Source organism: Pogona vitticeps, chromosome 3 (genome assembly GCF_051106095.1).
Source record: "Pogona vitticeps strain Pit_001003342236 chromosome 3, PviZW2.1, whole genome shotgun sequence".
Classification (NCBI taxonomy): Eukaryota; Metazoa; Chordata; class Lepidosauria; order Squamata; family Agamidae; genus Pogona; species Pogona vitticeps.
This window is the reverse complement of record NC_135785.1, coordinates 72,468,756-72,491,535: the sequence shown is the minus strand read 5'-3', so window position 1 is coordinate 72,491,535 and position 22,780 is coordinate 72,468,756. Positions and strand designations below refer to the sequence as shown.

At 38.8% G+C, this 22,780-nt stretch overlaps 1 protein-coding gene across 6 annotated transcripts in view; it reads left to right on the top strand.

Annotated features, from left to right (window-relative positions):
* CTBP2 (C-terminal binding protein 2) overlaps positions 1–22,780 on the top strand; it is a 254,425-nt gene that overhangs the window by 155,189 nt on the left and 76,456 nt on the right. For 3 of the 6 annotated variants that reach the window (XM_020791523.3, XM_072995418.2, XM_020791524.3), the window contains one exon: positions 2,847–3,007. The exons of 1 other annotated variant lie outside the window; for it this stretch is intronic. In XM_020791523.3, coding sequence (XP_020647182.1) covers positions 2,950–3,007 — 58 coding nt within the window. In that variant the 5' untranslated portion in view covers positions 2,847–2,949. Of the gene's footprint in view, positions 1–2,846; positions 3,008–3,961; positions 4,031–15,113; positions 19,905–22,780 lie in introns of those variants that run through there. 2 more of the 6 variants (XM_078391198.1, XM_020791522.3) reach the window with 2 other exon arrangements.

Below are 22,780 nucleotides of genomic sequence, written 5' to 3'. Positions count from 1 at the left end.
GTAAAACTTCTGGATAGCTCAGTGGTTTAGGCATTTGGCTGCAAAGCCAAATGTAGGGAGCTGAGTTCCCCATTGTTCTTCCTTGACAAGGGGATGGACACAATGATCCAGAAAGTCTCTTCCAGTTCTGCTGTTCTAGGCATATTATTATAAACAACATCAGGAATCTCTGCTCCAAAGTATGAAGCCTTCATGAAACAGAACTGCATACATAAATATATCATGCCATACATATTTACCCTTCTCTTTCCCTTTGGATAGAGGTGTAGGACCTTCTCCGATGGAGCTGATGTTAGATTACAGGTCCTTTCAGGGAAATCCCTCCCTTGCAAATCATTGTAGAAATGAACCATTAGTTTCATACTCAAATAATGTGTTTACCTAGGTACCCAATTATGTGAGCAGTGTTAAGCATGCCAGGGATGTAATAATCTAGGCCACATTACTTCCATACCACCTTGACACCCAGAAAGGCTATGCGAATCACAGATAGGATTATTTTACTTTGTGAAATTTTAATGTGTTAGGTATACTGTTCCTTGAAATTTGATGTTCATGCATGGCCTTTTTTTCTTTTTCACTTTTTCCATGTGATTGTATTGTGATATTTGCAACTCTAGAAGGCACTGGGGTTGAGGTTGAGGTGAGGGAACAGGGTGTTGCATGCAACTCTTGGAAGAATTTTAAGTACTGGCAATATCTGTTAGCAAGTACGGACAGTGTTGTTGTGTTTTTGTAGCTGATGTTAAGTCAAATCTGGCTTAGAGCAGCTATAGTAGGGCTTTTGGAAATACAAGGATTTGTTTGACCTCAGGTCTCCTGAGGCCAATGCTGACACTCTTGACTACTACATAACAATGGCACTAATATTCTGGGCGTAAGCACTGATAAAATGGCCTTCTTTACATATTGGTGAAATTAAAATGATTGTATATTGTTCTAAAAGAGTATAAAAATGTGTATGATTCTCATGAGCCATATGAACTGGACAAATTTGTATGAAAAGAGGAAGGAATTAGGATCTTAAGTTGCTTTTTCTTGGACCCTAGATTTATAGAGACTGCCATAAAGAGTGTCGTGGGAAAGTAAGCTTTGAAAATGCAAGAAACTATAGCAAAGAACAAGTTGGGCAGATGCTTTCCATGCCTGGATTACCAGAAGTGATGTGTGGGGCATTCTGGTTTCTCAACTGTAGTAAGAAACACCCAATATGATTCCATTTGTCTCTGAGCATCTAGAACTTATGCTGAATTTTAATAAAAAGTTTTAAACTCAAGAAGTACATGTGTTATCTAGATTTTGATTGGAAGGTCATATTCAGTGTTCCAGAATATGACCAAAACCTGGGATGACCTTGACTTCAACATACAAGGGTGTGACTTTATTTTAGGCTGTGTGATAAAAATACATTTACGTATAACAAAATCCAGTTTACAGTGCAGGAAACAATCTGCATACAGGCAAGAATCAATTCATTATTCCAAAATTAATTTATTCAGTAAAGGTCTGGGTGCTGTAGAAGTGGCCACACGCTGTATGAAGAATAAATCTGGCTCTATACAAGGCATGTTAATATCTTTCCAACAAATTTGTCCTTAACTCCTTAGTGAACAGGAGCCTGACATACTGTCTCTGGGGATGCAGCTGTTCAGAATTTAGCACATAGTTTCAACAGTGTTCTGTCCAAGGCAGCGCCAAAGGTGAAAGGCAGACACGAGTTGCTGTGTTTCATGTTTGAGAGAGTCTAACGGTGTTACAGAGGTCCTGTGCTGAATGTAATTGTCAGTTCTCCTCTCTGCAGTGCTGCAGGCCCTTTTAAGAGTCTGCTGTCCCATGTTTCCAGTATGAGTTTCCACAGGCCTCAGGGGCTCGGCGGGGAAGGAAATTGCCTACAAGTTGTATGTGTATATCCGTGTGTGTTTTCCATTCTTACAAGGCTGCATCAATATGGGCACTCCATATTTTTTCTGTGACTCTTGTCATTCCTAGCCAGAATAGCTTATAGTGAGGCATTATGGGAGTTGACATCGAAAAAAAATATGGGAGGACATCGTTGCTGATATATGTGTTACCCACGTATCGGCAGCTGTGTCTGCCACATGTTGGCTGCAGGATGGCTTTTGTTGGTGGGAAAGGGTAGTAACTAGGAAAGGATGAGAATTGTATGTAACCTTATCCAGATCGCATATGCCACAAATTCAGAATATAGACCTAAAAGCAGTTTACAGTCAGAACTTGTTAAATTTATGAGAACATCTCTACATGAAATAAAATTGTGTATATTTGAAAATAGGTAAAATGCATGTTTTTTTTAAAATAGACACAAAATACATACTTGTTTTTGTGTGCATTTTTGTATCTATTTTCAAAAAATATGCATTTTCCTCTTATGAAGTGTACTTGTTTGCTTTTTTAAAACATATATAATTTTATTTCACACATCTATCTTGGAATGAGTTTCAAGGTAGAAGCAGGAGAGTGTTACTAATTTGCACATCCTTTGTACAAGCCCATCCTCTCATAAAAGTGGAACATACTTAGGGCTGGGGCAGTACTAGTGGCAGTGATACCCTGCTGCCGTGGCAGTTCAGTGGGGCATTCTAGTGAGGAGTACATGGATTTGCTGGAGCTGAAATAAACCTAGGGAACTGAAACAAAACATTGTCCGAATTAATTTTATCTTCATTGCAAGTTGCTAATGAGACATTTAATTTATACTTTACTGTCATAGTGACCCAAAGCTCTCAGGCGGTTTTACTCGAATAATATAGATGGCATGTGTACAGATTTTCGATACAGCTTGTTTTACCAAGGACCAACAACATACAACTCTCTTCTTGTTTCAGAATTCAAAGTGACGTTATGCACTCGGACTACTTTGAATTTTCATAAGTTCTCGCAGGATTGGTTTATCCTTTGAGTCCAAAAGTTGTAAAACACAGTAGCGCAATGGCACTTGTGGACAAACATAAAGTCAAGCGCCAGCGATTGGACAGAATTTGTGAAGGTAAGCCTTGATGGGAATAAAATCTAATGAAATGCAACTAAAATCTTTAGAAAATCTGCCAGTCTTTCATTTGTATTTCTTTTTATAAAAAACAATTTCATCACTACTAGCCATGCTGATTTTTTTAAAAAAAATGAAATCAAGAGATATTCCCTAGTATTCTCATATTTTAAATCTATTACAATTAGACATAATGGTTAAAATTTCTAACCATTATGTCTATTACAAGACATAATGGTTAAAAATAATCAAGAAAATCCTTTGTTAAGAATTCTATACTCCTTGGTTTTATTCACACTTAGATTTGTGGGCTGCTTTTTCATTCATGGGAAATTTCATTATGTTTGTTTTGACAATTAAGTCCCATCTTTCTATGATGAAGTTAAAATTGTTTTAGATATTAAAATATAAATCATATAAATCATGAAAATAATAGTGATGATAAACACAATAAACAAAAAAGGAAAGCACTGTAAAATTACATACGAAACAACAAACCTGATAGCCAGATAGATAATGAAATAAGCCTGGAGCTTTTTGGATCTTAGTTGTAGTAACTCCATGAATGCAGAATTGTACAAAGAGATGACAATGAAATGCAGGCTCTCCATAACATCTACCCTGTTTCTCCAAAAATAAGACCTAACCTGAAAATAAGCCCTAGTATGATTTTTCAGGATTCTCATAATATAAGCCCTACCCCCAAAATAAGCCACAGTTAAGTGAAAACCTGCCCCTCCACCATTGTGCAGCTACCAAAAGATGATGACACGACTGTTTTTGAATAAACGTAGGTTGCTGTACATGAAAAAAATAAAACATCCCCTGAAAATAAGCCTTAACGCATTTTTGGAGCAAAAATCAATATAAGACCCTGTCTTATTTTCAAGGAAACACGGTAGTTTGGCTTAACTCATGTTTTTATGAATATTTTTTTCTCTCTGCAATCGACAGCTAATGCATTGGATAGGGTGTGAGGAAATGCTCACTGCTGTGACATGAAGACACAGAATAATTTACCAGGTATAAGCGGGTATTTTGTCAATTATCTGTGGCACCCTGTGTTCTGTATAATGTGTACTCCTTCTCCAGAGCTCCCAAGAATTGTATATGAGATGTCACTAACTGCAACTTTAATCAGTGGCTGCACTTCAATCTCTTAGCTAATTGGTAAGCGAATAACTTTCCATGTGAGAGAAGAAGCAGTCTACTGTCACGAGTGTGCTAGCCCTTTGCTTTTGTATGTGTTTTTCCCATGAAGTCACTTCTCACATATGGTGGTCCTGATAAGTGTTTTTGAGCTGTGTGAGATGTTCAAGAAGGGTTTACCACTTCCAAGCCCCTGTGAGTTTTCATGGCTAAGTAGGGATCTGAACAGATTTCATGAGTCCTGGACCAACAGTGTATCCCCTACAGTGGCTCTGATGCTTTGCTTGTTCTTTTTACTGTTGTGTTTTACAGCTCCACAGCCCTGACAGCTAAATGATTTTGTTATCTGTTTTAAATAAGGTGGGATGCTTCTGACACTGATTTGAATGTGCACTTTTATCTATGAGTCACATTCTGCACAGATCCACTTGCAAGCCATCCTGGTGTTGTTTGCTATAAAAAGAGGCTTGAAAAGATATTAGAATTTCTCCTTGATACTGTATGTATTTAAGCTGAGTTTGAATAATCAAAGTTCAGTGTTTCTGTTGAAGACACATGATCACATGGCTTACATGTGTGTTGCAGGGTCTTTCAAGGATAGCATTGTTTTCTATTAAAAAGGCATCGGGAGTGATCAGACAGTGATATGCTCACATTTTGGACCTCTTGTGGCACAGCCCAGTTGGAGCTATTTTTCGGCGACTGCATGACATCCAGGAGGAAATCACAAACCAGCCTTACCTTGCTCTGTGCCCAGTCAGGACCTTTTTGGTTCAATGTCAGAACTACTCTTGTTTTAGAGATGGGCTGGACCGATGGGGACTGGATCATGTGTATATGGAAAGATCGTTTTAAAGGAAAAGACACCCAGTGAAATGTTGCTTTCCAGCACCGTCCAGCATGTTCCTGCTTGCCTCTCTGATCACGCCCATAGTTTTTGACTGGGAACTTCAAGCATGCTCCCTGCAGTCATCATCAGTTTTAAAAGTCAACGCACCTTTCCATAAAATAAGGTTTTGTGCCCTGGGCTGCCTGAATGCCATTTGCAAAGGCAAAGCAGCATTGTACAGTAGCCCTATTCAGCTGTACTTTAAAGTATGTGAGGGGGAGCGAGCTCTCCACACCTTCTTTGTTAGATCTTTAATCCTGCAAGTGTGAGTATCTGGAAAGGGATGCATTGGTTCAGTAGCCAAAAAAAAAAAAAAAGACTGTTCTACCTGGGTAGCGTCAAGCTTCCTATCAAAATCTTGTTCCAGGGGTACAGATACAGCTGTTTCCCCTTCTTCAGACACATGTGTTCCTGTCTTTAAGGACATAGCAGAGAAAGGCAGGGTTAGAATGCTTTAAAATACATACATGCAATATGTATGTTAAAACACAACTGGATAAGACTAATCTGCCATGGTTCACCACCATTAAGGCATTTAAAATAAGGTAAAATGATGTTTGATGTGGCAAACAGGCACAGTAAGAAATTAAGCCAAATAATTTGTGCCATTCTCCTTTATTTCACACCTCTCTTACAGAGTGAAGAGACTGATTCGTGTTTTGTGGGCATGGTTTCAAGAACAATTAAAATTGGGAAAGTAATTGTTGTCTTTTCATGAAGGTAGTTAAATACATCATCCTGAAAAATATCTGCATTAAAAAACCCCAGTTTTCCTTAGTGTATGTCTTAGTAAGCTTGAAGAAGTTACGTAACATGGTTATATACTGTAACTATTGGGAATGTGGCTTGTTATTATTAGGCAAACACGGTTTACAGAGCACTTTCTCTCTTCAGTTCTCATTCATTTTATTGGTCTTGCTTGGGAAAATCGTTTGGTGTGAAACTAAGCCACTGTGATTAATGCTAGTTTATCTCTATAGCTGGTCTAGATAACATCCCTTTTATTCATTTGAACAACAAATAAAACTAGTGCCAGGACCAACAGTGTCAGACTTCTTAATGAATTTACTGATACTGATCTCTGATGAGAATTGGCTGGTTATCTTATAAAACTTTTACAGACAGTGAAAGACAGAACAGAGTGTCATTTGATCAGCAGTAGCTTAAATCATCTCTTGTGAGTGATGGGCTGCATCAAGGGTCAATCTAGAAAGACAACTTTAGAATTTATGATTTCTAGAGAAAACGCATATAGGCATGAGTGGTAGGGTTAGAAGTGGTTCAAGACTTATAGCAGAAATGCTGTTATGTTTTTTAAAGTATTTTTCCTTATGAAATCAGCAACGATCCTTGTAATTTCCAAGGAGTCGTCGTCGTTTAGTCGTGTCCGACTCTTCGTGACCCCATGGACCAGAGCACGCCAGGCCCTCCTATCTTCCACTGCCTCCCGGAGTTGTGTCAAATTCATGTTGGTTGCTTCGATGACATTGTCCAACCATCTCATCCTCTGTCGTCCCCTTCTCCTCTTGCCGTCACACTTTCCTAATATCAAGGTCTTTTCCAAAGAGTCTTCTCTTCTCAGGAGATGGCCAAAGTACTGGAGCCTCAGCTTCAGGATCTGTCCTTCCAGTGAGCACTCAGGTTTGATTTCCTTTAGAATTGATAGGTTTGTTCTCCTTGCAGTCCAGGGGACTCTCAAGAGTCTCCTCCAGCACCACAATTCAAAGGCATCAATTATTCGGTGGTCAGCTTTCTTTATGGTCCAGCTTTCACTTTCATACATCACTAAAGGGAAAACCATAGCTTTGACTATTCGGACTTTTGTTGGCAAGGTGATGTCTCTGCTTTTTAAGATGCTGTCGAGGTTTGTCATCACTTTCCTCCATAGAAGAAGGCGTCTTTTAATTTTGTGGCTGCTGTCTCCATCTGCAGTGATCACGGAGCCCAAGAAAGTAGAATCTGTTACTGCCTCCATATCTTCCCCTTCAATTTCCCAGGAGGTGATGGGACCAGTAGCCATGATCTTAGTTTTTTTGATGTTGAGTTTCAGACCGTTTTTTGCACTCTCCTCTTTCACCCTCATTACAAGATTCCTTAATTCCTCCTCACTTTCTGCCATCAGAGTGGTATCATCTGCATATCGGAGGTTGTTGATATTTCTTCCGGCAATCTTTAATTCCGGTTTGGGATTCCTCCAGTCCAGCCTTCTGCATGATGTATTCTGCATATAAGTTAAATAAGCCAGAGGACAATATACAGCCTTGTCATACTCCTTTCCCAAGTTTGAACCAATTTTGAACCAAGGAGTACTGTGAACTTCCAAGGAGTACTGTGGCTCAAATATTTGAAGATGAGAGCCTGTTGAATTAAAGAGCAACTGTAAAAGCTGGTGCATTTTGTTAGCCTTTAAGGTACCATAGGATTTTTTCTTCTTCCTGGTGTTTTGATTAACAGCTGCTGTGTTCTCAGAGGATGGTTAGAGAAGCATCTGTCTGTATCTTGGCATATCTCAAAAGTTCTATGTGGGATTTTCCCCCCCACTGGGGGAATAATTTGATGAAGCTCTTCATCTTCTCCCTTCCCATGCCTATGCCCAGTGCCTGCTAAGTTTGCCATACATTATTTAATGATCAGTTGAAAGTGGGATGGGTGCCAGTGATTGTTTTCCACATGTGGGCCTCATGGCAGAACACATTATTGATACCAATATCCTTTGGGAAACAGCATTCACTGTCAGGTCAGAGTGAATTTCAGACTCAAAGAACAGAGAATACATGGTAAGAGGGGGATGGAAGGAATCTCCCTTTCATCGTGTAATACAGAAAAATGTAAAAGCCATTCCACCTGTCAGTTTAATTAACCCAATCAAAACTGGGTTAATCTTCTCCAGTGCAGAGTGAAGTGTGCTTTCTTTGTAATCCTGAGGGGGGGGGGGAAACGCTGACAACTGCCAGAATTGTGTAGCGGGACAGAAAGAAAGCCGAGCTCTACCCATCAGAATGCCATAAACACACAGGTGTAGTGCTCTATCTCATCTCTAAAACAGACTTTGAACCTGACTTAAAAGGGTTCTATCAGGCGGCTTTAGATTTTTCAAAAGCCATCCTTCCAGTTTGATGTTTGCTATCAGATGTGGTTGCTAAGTGTACAAGAAACTTAGAAGGATCAGAGGACAAACCTACTAACAGAGCATCAGATACAATTGAAGTTTAGATTATTTTCCTGTGAACAGTGGATTTTACAAGTCTTTCTCTTCCATCTCATCTGTTTTTCCCCGGCCAATATATTTTCCCTAATCTGTAAAGGTGCAGTTTACATACAACCAGAAATCCATTTGTTGTTTGCCAAGTACATTTGCAATTTTAATTATACTGAAGGGATTTGCTGTCACACACTGCATAACATGGTTTTGCAACAGTTATTAAAACATTTATGAGAATAACAGATTATGAGTAAATGCAATTGAGAGATACTTTAAAATAATACTGAAGAATAATTTCTGCTGGCTAAAGTTCATGAAGTTTCCATTCATTTTCAGCTTTTCTAATGGTGGGAGTTATTTGTATTATGATAGTAAATTTAAAATTTTGAAATATGACTTTTTACTTGGTGTAACATATCTGCTTGTTTTAAAACATTATGTAGAATTACGGCAGCTAGGGAGGATAACAGTACTGTTGTTCTTTGATTTAGCTGTAACCCAAACTTACTACAAAGAGATACAGTACTTGGTATTCACTCTAATTGTAACATACTGCATATAATGGTCCACTTTTGATATCTTGCCATGGAATCTTATTTCAGGCAAGAACTGTTGATCATTTCCTATAAACTTTATCGTGATTGCTTATGTTGTTATAAGAACTATCCAGTTGAGATTCAGGGCCTGAGACCATATCCATTTAAACAGTAAATATCAGGATCTTGGTTCAGTGCAGTAATGATAATCCACAAGGATGGTAGATAATACCTGGAGAAATGTGCAGGTTGGGGATTGTAATTTGGTAGTCCTTGCCGTCTTTCCTGTTGTCTGCCATGGAAGAAATATATATATAATGATATCCATGGGAAAATGCAGTTCAAGGGGCTACTGAATGAGAAGAGGCTGAGGGATTCTTTTCATTGATTCTACCTATATTGAAAATTTGGAAGCCGGTTTCTCAGAGAGAAAATGGGTTTATACTGAAATGTCTCTGTGTGGAAAGATCTCACTGTATCCAGACACAGACAGTGCACTCTGTTTGAAGTATTCCATATTTAAGGAGGAAGTGTCTTCATTCACTTTCATCCATTCTAGAGTGGCATGATCAAAAGATTTATTAAAGTACTATATCAGGTTCCAATGAGGGAAGAGGGGAGACGGGTTTGTGACACTCATCCACTTCCACTGCTTACATCAGTGCAACAGCTAGGACTTCAAGCCCAGTCCCCTCTGGTGGCTCATGTCTGGCTCCAGAATGGAAATGATTCTGGCTGTCTTGAAGCAGAGTAGCCAGCTCTGCAGTATGTGAGGGAGTTCACCCCAGTAATCAGGAAAAGGCTACACTAACACTTCACTAATGTTTATGCCCCAGATGAGTAATTAAAGTCAAAAATAGATGAATCCTTATAGAAGATGAACCAGATCTTCTAGATAAACAGAGTTCAAGTGAATACTGCCATTCTGCTTATGTACTCACTAATTCTTGGCCCTTTTCAATGGACTTTACTTTATTTCCAAATGAGACACTGTGTTAGATTCCAAGTTGGACAGATGTACAGTTATTTCTACCTCTGAGGAATGCAGTTCTTTTCTCCAAGCTGTGCACATGTTGCTCCCTTGTCTTACATCTCCCAAAGTTCGGGCATAGGGGAATCTCTACAACAAGATCTAGCATGTTAGATAAACATGAAACAAGCTGTACAAATCAGCATCTTGTAAATCGTATTTAGCAAAGTGTGAAAGAACCAAATGGAGCCCTCAACAGCTCACTGAGCATTACCAACTTAACAGACTTTTGTAAAAGGCGAAGAAATAAAGAAGCAATTTCATTTTGCTCAGTATTATTGTCTATTGGCATAAAGTTCCAAAATATAGATTCACTCTGATTTTGGTTTTTCATTTCAATGTGTTTATTCATTTGTTGTTGTTTTTTCAATTTTGTGCTCATAGTACATGTTAAGTGCTCCTAAAAGATCCTGGGCAATGTTTAAACATTTCTTGACCTCTACATATAAATATTCTGTTATGACAGTAGTCCTAGCCTTACTGAAATGGCGTAGAATTTCTTATTTTTTAACACAAGTATCATTACAGTATTTTACACAAAATAATTCTGTGCAGCAGTGTGGGCCAAATGGTTCAGCATTGAAGTTCAAGTGAGAAACATGTACTGTGTACAAGTTTGCAGTAGCTTATTTGCATGTTGTTGCATAAATAATATCACAATAGCTGCAATAGCTTCTAGGTAGTCATGTTGTGCTTAATGTGAGATGCTTACATTCTGGCTATAGCTAACCCTAAAAGTGGAAATTCTTGAATTGTCTTGTCAAATATATGACATTTAGGTTTAGTAGAACTACTTCCTAATGTACTTAACAAAAATTTAAATTTGGCACTCTGCAACTGTGTACTTGTGCATTGGTTTATAGAATACAAGTAGCTTCCCAACTGCCACTGCCAAGTGTCAGTGGCCCACTTCTCCCACCACAAGACTTAACTGGACCATCTGGATGTCACTTGATAGACTTTGAAGTGAAGTAGAAAGTGTTTTAATAGAGAAGTGTTGCTTGTTCTATTAAATGTATAAAACATATCATGCAGGAAGGAATTACATAATGACTATTTCTGTCATGTACTAAAGTTTTATAGAGTTTTAAAAAAATTGTGCCAAAACTACTCTGTGATAGGCTAGCAAGGGGTGATTGTGTACATCACTGACACTATTCAGTAATAACGTTCAAACATTGCCCCAAAGTGTATGAAAATACTATAAATGACTGCAAAACACAGTTTCACAAAGACCAGGGTGGAGCACAACAGTGCCTATTTACTATGGGCAAAAGAAGCTTTGCAGAACTGATAAATTTCAGAATTTTTTTTCTATAAACCAGGGTAGATTTCATTTAAATCAGATTGATTTAAATAATGATTTAATTTTTAAAAATTGATTTTAATTATTTTAATTTATTTTTATCCACAGTGCTATAAACAGACTAAAAGATGTGTGGCTCACAGAAGGATGAATAGATGAACTGCATGATTAAAAAAGTGCATACTAGCCATAATCCTATAAACAGTTTACATTTGGGAGATTGCATATGTTGCAGTGTAAATTGCTGCTCGTTAACAAGCTACTGGTTCTCGCTTGGGATGCATACATGATAATGTGATGGACATGTACTCAGGAACACAGCTAGATCCTTTTTAATGAGTGGCAATTTCCCACTATAACTTACAATGGGATTTCCCCTTCTCTTGCTTAGCTTCAAGGAATGAGGTCTCCAAAAGCACTGCTCTTCCTTGTGCCCCTAACCTATTGAGATAAATGTTGGATGGTGCGAGAAGAAGCTATGCTACATTTCCTATATTAATGGTGATAAAGGGGAAAGGTTGAAGTGCAGTCTCCTCTGAATGCTCTGCAAGGGTTTTTTTAAAGTGTTATTTTGACAGCATAGGAAGAATGAGCAGTATTTGTGACAACTGTGTCTGGGGAACTGAAAGGAAACTGAAAGGAGGTTGATACAGCTCTGTTCCTCATATGTCTTAAACAGAGAGGCATTACAATCTGTAACATCATTAGATGTGGGCTTTTCTTAATTCATGGACTACAGCAGTGGTGTCGAACTGTGGCCCTCCAGATGTTCTTGGACTTCAACTCCCAGAAGCCTTCACCACCACCTCTGCTGGCCAGGATTTCTGGGAGTTGAAGGCTAAGAACATCTGGAGGGCCACAGTTCAACACCACTGGACTACAGCATTGGAGGAATTCCCCCAGCCAGACTTCCAGGGGCTTTTGCCAAAAAGCCCAGTGCTTTCAGGTGTCTGTAATCACTTTCAGCTGAGAAATAATGGCTTCTCTCCAACATATTGAAGATGGGAAAAGTGGTAAGAGCTAAGCTGGCTAGGAACACCAAGGCATTATGGGTTTGGTAGTTTCCTGAGAGGCATCCAAAAGTCTGACTGGGCGAATTCCTAAAGACTACTAGGAGTTCCATGAATTCTAAAAATCCCATATCTAAATACTGACTAAACGATGCTGAAACCTCCTCTCTTGCTTACAAGAGAGTGCCTGTTCTGCAAAAAAACAATGGGGTCATACTTTGGTAGTAGTTTCATCTATGTTTTTATTTGACAGAAGTGTATCCCAATGTTCATTATCACAAATATGTACAGATGTTATTCCAGTAACTAAGTATTTCCACCAAAGATAAGTCCTTTGACTGAGATATTAAGCTTTTCAATAAAAGCTTGTAATGAAAAATTACTCATTTATACATACTTGTCAGGGATCAGTATCATAAGAATAATTGATAAATGGAATTTCTCAAGCCTCATCTTAATTTGCAGCTAGATAAATCCAAGCTTTTACCAAAGGGTTGTTACCAAATCAGTTCACTATTAAAGCTTTGAACTCAAAATAGAATAATTTTTGGATATCCTTCATCTCAGATTCTAGAAAAAATTATTTTCAAAGAACTCTCAATAGTAATTTCCCATGGATATTGAAGTGACTGGAAAAAACATACACCTTTTTTCAGGCTAATGACATTTCTTTTTTGCCAGCCACAGGTAAAGTTCATTTGTATTCTAGATCTGTTGTTCTCTGTATACATAGCAGTTAGGTTTTTGTCAGTGTCAATCATGTGTTGTATATGTGTCCCTTGCATTTTAATGCTTTGCTGTTTTTATTATTAGTTTTTTTTATATGCTGCATTTCTCCCAACAAGGGACCCAAAGCAGCTCACAATATTCACACAATTAAAAACAATAAGTTAAATATTAAAAGACAAATTAAACAATGTATGATTTAAAATTCAATTTAAATGTTGAAACATTAAAAAATGAAAAGATTAAAATTATCTGCTAAAATGGGGTTCAGGGATTCAGTTGTAATTGTTAAAAGCCTGCCTGAAGAGATGGGTCTTTAGCTTTTTTCGGAAGGATAACAGGGAAGGGGCCATCCTGATTTCCCAAGGGAGAGCATTCCATAGCCTGGGAGCTGCCACAGAGAAGGCCCCCTCCCGTGTCCCCATCAGCTGTGCTTGTGCTGGCAATGGGAATGAGAGGAGGGCTTCCTCTGCTGATCTTAATCGCCGAGAAGGTGCATGTAGGTAGGTACGCTGTGAGACAGCTACAGCTCGCGGGGGGGGAGCTAAGTACCAGCGTGGGCAGGCCCCCTCAGGAACAGCAGAAGGGTTGCAGGACAGAACCATCATGGAATAGCTGCCGTTAGAGAAACCAGAGTCAGAGAGAAGAAAAACGTTCCTTTTTTTTCAAAAGATGCCTAAAAAAGATGAAAGGGGGGCGTGGAAGGGAGAATGTATATCAAGACTGTTCCTGAAAGAAAGAATTTAAAAGGGGAGAAATGGGCAAAGCTCCGGCCAGAAATTTATGACCAGGGATCATATACTATGTTGCTCCAAAAGCAAACCACTGATTATATTGGGGTGAAATTAGTCAACCGCGTTGAAAATGTTTTAAAGAAATATTATAGATGGCATTTCAAAACTGGAAAATACTCTGTTTGTGAGACACATAATGTTAAGACATTAAATATGTGTGATTATAGCAGTGACAATGTTGACAAGATTAGAGAGGCCAAACCCAGTTTGATGACACTGGAGTTGATAAATAAAAATTAGAAAAGAGGAAGATACTTGCTGAACAAATAATGGAAATCAGTTGATTTAAGATATATAAGCAAATTCGGCCAGACATGAAATTTAAGGCTAGACAATGATGAATAATAATATTAGATGTTTTCTTTCAAGGCACGTATATGGAAATATTAAATATGTGTGAACTATAAGAGTGTTTATGCTCACAAGATTAAATACACAGTCTTCTGTATATAAGAATGGAGATCATCAAGGAATGAACAGGCCTGTGTGGATATTATGATAGATAAGTAATTTTTAAGAGGAAATGATAAATGTTTATGATGAAAGTTAGATGGATGGAAATGCAGATGAGGGAATTTACAATATCTTTTTTATAAATTTAGGATGTTTAGATACTTAATTAGATACACAAAAAAGGGATGTGGAATATAGCATGTGCAGATGCACACGGATATATTATTCCTGTAGTCAGAAGTTATATAATAGATAAGCTGGTATGGGAAATACCTCCCCGCTGTATGTTTTGTTAGTCTTGTACAGTGGGGTCTTGACTTGAGAACTTAATCCGTATTGGAAGGCGGTTCTCAAGTCAAAAAGTTCTCCGGTCAAATCTGCATTTCCCATAGGAATGCACTGAAAACCATTTGATCCGTATCTGCTCTTTTCCGTCCATAGAAACTAATGGGAAGCTGCTATTCTGCCTTCGACCACTAGAGGGGGATATTTTGTTTCTTTTTTTCTTAGGTCAAGAAAGGTTCAGGGAAGGCAGGGAAAATACAGTCCAGGCAGTACAGTACCAGGCAGTCTGAAGACTGTCTCCCAATCCACTCTCTGAACACTGGGAGGAGTGAGGAAGCAGACAGGCACCCTTTTCACTGGCCAACAGTTAACTGAAAGTTCAAATTTTGCACTTTCCCTGCCTCCCACGTGGTTGTTTTCAGTTCTTAACTCAAATCTAAGTATGTAAGTCAAGTCAACATTTTCCTATGAGAGTGGTTCTTAAGTCAAAATGTTCTTAACTCAAGCCGTTCTTAAGTCAAGACCCCACTGTATGTTTTGTTTAGTTTTATGTGTTATTGTTTTGTAGGCATTTCTGTCTCTTTTTTGGTATTTGTCTCTGTAGGTATGTATGTTATAAAAAATAATAAAATGTTAAAAAAAGAAAAGAAAAGTAAAGCTGAATTTGGCTTATGAGAATCAGAACTCCCCTTTATCCTACAAATTAACAGCATCCATGCAGCAAAGCTGAAAATGTAGGCATTGAGGTAAATGAGACTTTTCACCCAACTATACAGTACTGGCGCTTTTGATTTAGTACAATTTGCCTCTTTGAGGAGACAGCACAGCAGCATTTGAAAGTTATAAATACGAAAAGAAACCACTGTGCTGCTGTGCATGCACACACCTTTGAAGAGGAAACACTTTACCTGCTAAGAGAGTGAACAAAGTTACTATCGAATTAATAACTGTTCGGTTAGTATATTGTCTTAAATAAACTAACTTCTGAGGGCTAGCTGCCATTGTCGTCTTCTCCTAGAACTAGAAGGTCTGGACTGTTCTCCAGGATGCTGGAAAATATATCTTGGACCCCAAAATAATAAACTGAACCCACAAAGACTTTAATAGACCTGTTTTAGGTTAGAAAATGTCTCTCTCTCTTTTTTTACAATAGGAACTGATTGGCCAGCCTAAGTAAAAGCCATAGAGCCTTATCTCTCCCCCCCCCCCCCGCCCCATTTCTGGTTATAAATATTAGAACTATTTGTTTGACCCAGCCTTAACAGAGAGTTGTTCCTGAAGTGCTATATAATCAAAGAATGCAAAAAACACAATTCAGCAAACCGTATGACCAGTTCTGTGACTCCGAGGCTGTCTAGATTATCACCACTCTTTTTTTAAAAAAGGACATCACAATGCAGAACTGCTTTTGAAGTAGAGGAAACAGCGTGGGCTGCATTGGGGAATTATATGGGGAGAAGAAATTCTCTTCAGCATGGCCAAGCTGCTTGCATGAGCCTTAAGAAGTTGTTTGGATCCATGTCATAATTAAAATTCTATGAAACAAAAAGAGTCAGTGAAAGATGGGACAGAAAAACAAAATAATGAAGCAAATTTCTTTTAAAAGCTAAGCGGGTTCCTCTCTGCTGTAGCTGTACTGCTTATATTGGAGCTTCTAAAATCTTTTTTGAAAGATTTTCAATTTTTTAAAAATCAAAATTAAGTTAAAATTTATCCATCATCAACATTCATGTAGTACCTATATTAAACCATGCTTCCCACAGCTTAAACAGAATCAATATACATCTGAATTGTGCCTGGGCCAGGACACATAGACCTGATCTAACAAATTGCTTCCCTCATTTCACAGAGTTTTCAATTATTTGCCAGTCAGATATTTTCTAATACAAAAGTAATCTGGTAGAGAATCAGTTTTAAGAGTACTGTGTCTGTGTGTAAATTCTTAGTGGTTGATGAACAGGATTGTGTTTTCTGCAATAAAAAAAAAACCTAGGGATTACAAATACTGTCTGTATTTGGGTCAGAAATATAGCCCAGAGGTATTTGTATGATGGATGCATTAGACTGCATTAGTGACTTAGCTATCATAATAGCACAATACACTGTCATGTGACGGCTGGGGCTTCAATCACTTTATTGTGGATTAGCCCTAAAAAACGCGCAAGCTGACCTAACAACAACAGCAACAAAAGGTGACTATTTACTGTGCTGTTTTTCTTCCTCAAGGTGTCAAACTAACATTTGTGTGGGTATTTGTACTTATTGCAGAGAAAGGAAACATTATAAATCTTGCAATATTTGTGTAGCTTTGTTCTGTTTTAATAGACAAAACATATTATTGTATATGCCTTGGGATTAAAAAAAATACATATATTGTTGGTTTTCCAGCAACAAAAATTTATTATAGTCTGGTTACTGCTATTTGGTTCTCTGTTGAATTTGTGTTTATAAAGTGATTGTTGCAATAGCTACTATGGTTAAGAAGAATAGGTGCCTCTGTCTTAATCCTTTCACCTCATTCTCTTGTGAGTGTATAATCCGTATTAGCACAGAAATGGTGCAAAAGATAATAATTGTGTCTGCTTTACCTATGAGTCCCTGTGAAGATGTGTCTGCGCATTGTGTATGTATGTAAATAGTATACAAAGAGACAGTAAGTGAAATATATTCTCCTTTTTTTAGGCTTTGTAAAACCAAAGCTTTGGAGCCTTTGATCCTCCCTTTTCTATGACCTCTTCTCAGGTTTTTAAAATTATAAATTCGAGATTACACTTCTGCAATTTTCTTTCCTGGGATGATGAAAGGATTTGAGAATTGTAGTAATAATGCAAAGAATCCTTTTGGAGAATAAATCAGTGGAGATACTTTGAAAGTGGCCTTTTTCCTTCCCTGTCTCTCTCCCCTGCCCCCCATGGTCCCCCAGTAATGCTTTTTATGAAATGTGTAGTGCTTATAAAGAGTTGTGCATGATACCTATCTTGTTTCCAAGCACAGCCGTACATACTTGGCCTGTCTTGCTTCATGGGACTGGGATGCCTGCTCCTCCTTAATGTGTCCTCAGTTCTGTTTGGTGGATTAGCATTTCATCAGGATGGATTAAGATTGAATTGACATTGACGCTCCCTTACCCTCCCCCTTCTCCTCCCCCTGTTGCTAGTGGTTTCTGGCAAGGACGGAGGGGAGGTATGATTGCAAAGAAAACCTGTAACATGGGTAGGAAACATATGTGTGTGCGCGCACACATATACAAAATAGCATGCAGTAGCTGTGATCTGGGGAGGAATTAATATTGTGGTGTTTGCATGGGGTGGGTGCAGTAAGTTGCATCAGGCTGAAATGGTGTCACATGGAACAAAAGCTTTAGGGGTTTTATTTAGCCTTTAATCCTCACACACTGTTTGACTGGTTGTCCATGTGAGCAAACCATCCCAAGCAGGAAGGGATAAACCATCTGGATTAAGTAGAGCAGCCCTTTTCCGTGTCTGAAGCGTACAGAAGAGACCTTTCCATTCTACCGTTTTCAGAGCAAGGCTGAGTTACAGTTAGTTCTTTCTGTATTTTCTCGGCTAAAGTTTCAGAGAATTAATAATTCAGGCAGCACTTTGAAATAGTAAACCACCTGTTGGGCTGAAGCCGCAGAAGGATTCAAATATAGTGCATTTTGTTTTTTTATCTGTGTGTGTTTTTTTTATGCACGTAACTGAAGATTTGACAAAGAGAGCTTGCCTGTCCTTATTTAAGACGAATACCGTAGCGTTCCGATGCCAATTCCAAGCAAACATATTGGCCGCTCTCAAAGCTGGGATGCTGCAGGATGGTATGAAGGCAACTGGGAAAATGAAAATACATTTGAATACCAGCTACCGCCTGGGAGAAGGAATTCTTTAACCTATGGTGGCGAGGGAGCCTGGTATGAGCAGCCAACCCATAGACCGCATGATATCATCTTGCCGGGAGGTGCTGAAATGAAGCAGGAGCCATATCCATTCCAGGAGCCAGTTTTTAACCAAGGTCCTTTACGGAAAAGTTCTGTTCCTGACTTCACATACTACGATAGACAGCCTGCAATGTCTGCACGAAGTTCCTTGCCGCCTCAGGATTACTACAGTGACCCATCCTTAGCTGCCAGATCACCTAAAGATCCACGCTACTATAGGGACCACATGATTAATAGATCATTACTGAATTATGGCATGCCACAGCCCGGTAACAGGTCGGCTTGGGATCAGATGCAAGTACGGTCGCCTGCCCCGCATGAAGCAAACCGTCTGTACAGAGACCCTGTGTCTAAAATGGTCCCTGAGGCACAGAGGATGCGAAGCAGAGATCCGTCTTCTGCAAGGTATGGTGTTGAACCTCCCACGCTAAGATATGGAGCAGAACCTCCAACCTTTCCCAACCGTCAGCTTTATAACGACACAATGGATAGATCTATGGATTCTGCAGCTGGTAGGCAGGTTACTCCAACGTGTTTAGTAGTTGATCCAAATTCAACCGCAGCTCCTGATGGAAGTGTAGTTCTGTCTGCTACCCCTGTAAACCGTGGTTATGGGCCAGTTAGGGAAAATGTCAATACAAAAGGACCTTATGATGGCTATGAAACAGCCACAACTCCTTCCCATGGACAGATGACAACACCTTTTCCAGGACAGGATATTAAAAGGAACGTGGATCCAGAGTTCTTAGCACTTATGCGTTCTGAAGGGGTATCTGAAAGTACGCTCAGTTCCTTGCTACAGCAAGGGTTTGATTCTCTGAACATGCTGACAGTGATGGAGGATAATGATATAAAATCAGTTGCACCAAATCTAGGGCAGGCAAGAGTCCTTTCTCGAATTGCCCATACTTATAAAACAGAAATGCAGTTGCAGAGGCAGGATAGGAAAAGCACCACCATCCGTCCCAGGCACAGATCTAACAGCTTTAGTCATCGAAGTGAATTGCTCCAGAATGAGTTTGGGATGCACCCTGCCACCAGTCCTATGGCAGATGGGACAGCAATGCACCAACCATCAGCTACTTCTATGCAACCGGTGTCACCGAGAGTAGCAGAATTAACCCGTCGTCCTTCTAGTGCTCCAACACAGCATCTTCTGGAAACTGCATCTTACCCTGCCTCTGGGTTGCCTCGTCAGGTTGGTCCTTTTCTTCCTGGTTCTGGCTATCCTGCTTCTAGCCCATGTAATATGCATATTCGACAAGCATCTGGCTATTCTGCTCCCACTGGAATATCTATGACTGCTCTGCAAACAAACCCACATCCAAGTCCCAAAACAGCGTACTCAACCACATATACAGTACCCATGGAGCTGATGAAGAGGGAAAGGAATCCTCCATTATCTCCAATGCACAGTCCTCACAACAGTCCCCAACTTCTTCGAAAGCAAGGGGGGCAGATAGAACCCAGCCTGGTGCAAGCAGGACCGAGTTTTCCAGTGCAGCACTCACCATACCAGAAACCCACAAGACGTACAGGGCCACCAGTCATTGTCTCCACCATGGCATCACCCGAGCCAAGTAATCATTTTCTAATACATTTATAGAATTCTTTATTATTGTTGTGTTCATGTTTTTTTAAAGTGTTCTAATAACCTTAGAAATGAACTATTAAATAGATAGTCTCATGCATCAGTATGAGGTGACATTAATCTACTTTATATGCAATAAATCACTCTTGTGCTGGGATTCTCGGTGCATTTTAATTGGGATTTTTTAAAAGTCTTGTTGACAGAAAAAAAATGCAGATATGCTAAATCATCATTCAGCAATGGATGATATTTCTGTTATTTTCAAAGTACATAAGATAAGGTACTAGACTTTCTAGACAATTAAGCTGAAGGTTTCCATCTTTAGACTCTTCACTCAATTTTTATCAACACATATGTATTTTTCTGAGAAAATGGTTAGTGCTTCCTCAGTTAAATTTGTTAAATCACTAATGATGTGCCAGACCCGAGTAGCAATTGTTACTTCATTTGGGTAGTTTTCTTCCTGTTTTTAAATAGGGTGTCAAATAAAATAGTATGCTGTTGATTTTTTTGTTAGATATACTTACAAAGGTAGAGACAGTGAACAAAATAAATCTGTCTTTACTGCTAAAGCCAGTGATTAACCACTAGAGTGATAAATGTGCTTAGGGTTGTGATAAATGTGTGGGATTGCTTTCCCTGAAATTCCTTTCCTACTTCTTGCTTTTACTCTGAATATGTAAGTTAAGTGAACTAAATTAAGCAAAAAAGAACCTTGAAGGGTTCTGAAATTGTGTGTGTGTGTGGGGGGGGTCTTTCTAAATACATATTTTGACTAACTGCATTGTAGCACTATTCAGTGGCAGGTATTTGTGCCTAACACTGCAGTTGGTATTATGGGCGCCTACTTGGAAATAAATGCTGCTGAATTTAGTGGTCTTGTTTATAGTTCTATAATCTTATCATTGAGTTGCATATCCCATTGAAAACTATAGACATTCCCCCCCCCCAAAGCTGTAACAGAATACCCTACCCAGCCACCATGAATTTCATTTAAGTTCCATTGATTTAAGTAGAAAAAATGAGCATATGTTTAACTCCCTTCTATTAGAGGCAAACTGATTTCAAAAATGCTTATTCTGAACTGGCTTGTTCCCCAGAGTATAATATAATAAGCATAAAAAAAGATCTGATCTGTGATTCTGTTATTTTAAAGAGGAAATTCATATAAGCTTTAAATTCAAAACTCCTTGCTTTTTCATCTGATGGCCTGCATGTATATAGGATTTATAGCCCAAAACATCTGAAGGCCACCAGTTTAGGAAATAATATCTTATTTAGATCAGAGCTTTGTGTATATGGCTGCATTTGGACTTATTTTAGTGCTGACTTAAGTCTGTTGATTCACTACAGTAAAAGGTAAAGGTTCCCCTTGACATTTAGTCCAGTTGTGTCCAACTCTAGGGTGCGGTGCTCATCCCCATTTCCAAGCCATAGAGCTAGCGTTTGTCCGAAGATAGTTTCAGTGGTCACGTGGCCAGCGCGACTAGACACGGAACGCCGTTACCTTCCCACCATAGTGGTATCTATTTATCTACTTGCATTTTTACATGGTTTCAAAATGCTAGGTTGGCAGGAGCTGAGACAAATGACGAGAGTTCACTCTGTGGCATGGATTCGATCTTACAACTGCTGGTCTTCTGACCTTGCAGCACAGAGGCTTCTGCGGTTTAACCCGCAGCGCCACCACATCCCTGTTGATTCAGTAGGTCTAATATAGTTGACACTAACAGTTGGACATAGGCTAGTGTGGCTTCTTTAAAAATAAATTGCTTTGAAAAATAAGGGAAACTCCGTAGGATGTGGGCTGTCATAATTAATATAAAATGCTTATATGCTAAAACACAATTCTGTTATTTTAGTAATTTTGGAAGAAGAGAAAGTATGTAATGAGTGTGCTTGAGGTGGGGCATCTGGTTTTAATTGGGATAGTTTCTGAAGGATATTCAGATGGAATGATTTCAGTATAGTTTTGTATACAAATGAAGAATTGTTCTTTTCCGTACAGTAAAATGGTTTTTGAAAAGCCGATATTAGGTTGCAGCTAGAAGCCATTGTTTCTTTAATTCCATTAATGTTACTTCACTAGCAGTAGTAATACAGCTTTTTAAAAAGTGACAGTGTGATCAAATTGCACCTAGTAGAGTCTAGATCCTTCTAGTTGCTTTTGAACACAACAATTTTCATTCTGGTTGTTAGGCCAAAGGCGGGTTTCCATACCAAACAAGGGACAAATGATTTGGGAACGCAAATTCTTTGCCCTGAAAACAAACGTCTCAGAATACAGATAAGACACTTTTTACTTCTGAAACACTTTAGAATATCTGAGTATCTTTGACTTTTATTCTTTGGTCGCTCATCTTTAAATGTATATTCCAGGAAGTGGTGTGAAATGTATAGTTGGTTTCCCTTTTATACTATTAGTCTGTTAGAAGACAATGTCAACAGCTTTGTTGAGAATGCAGAGCAGCTTCCTTCTTGAGTCAAACATTCTTTCTCTATAACCAATTCATTTGCATGAGGATGACATTTGTTGCTCCAGTAATTTCATCTGATAATGGCCAGCTTGCAAAGCGGATCTGAAAACATATTCCTTAATTATGTGTTGCTAAGCAACAAGGGGGTTTGGTCATAATCACAGAAAGATTATCTTTCTACTCAAGTCACTGAAAAGGTTTAGCTGAGGTAGGACCTTCAGCTAAAATTTGTCCCATTTTAATTTTGTTCTGGTTCCCTTCCCTCCTCCAGAACAATGAAGGAAGGTATTCTTCCCTGTTCTTAAAATGCATATTTAACTAGAAGTCAAGGTAAGATCCATTGTAAAGAAAAACGTGGGAGAAATAATTGTTCTAAGGTAACCAGGAA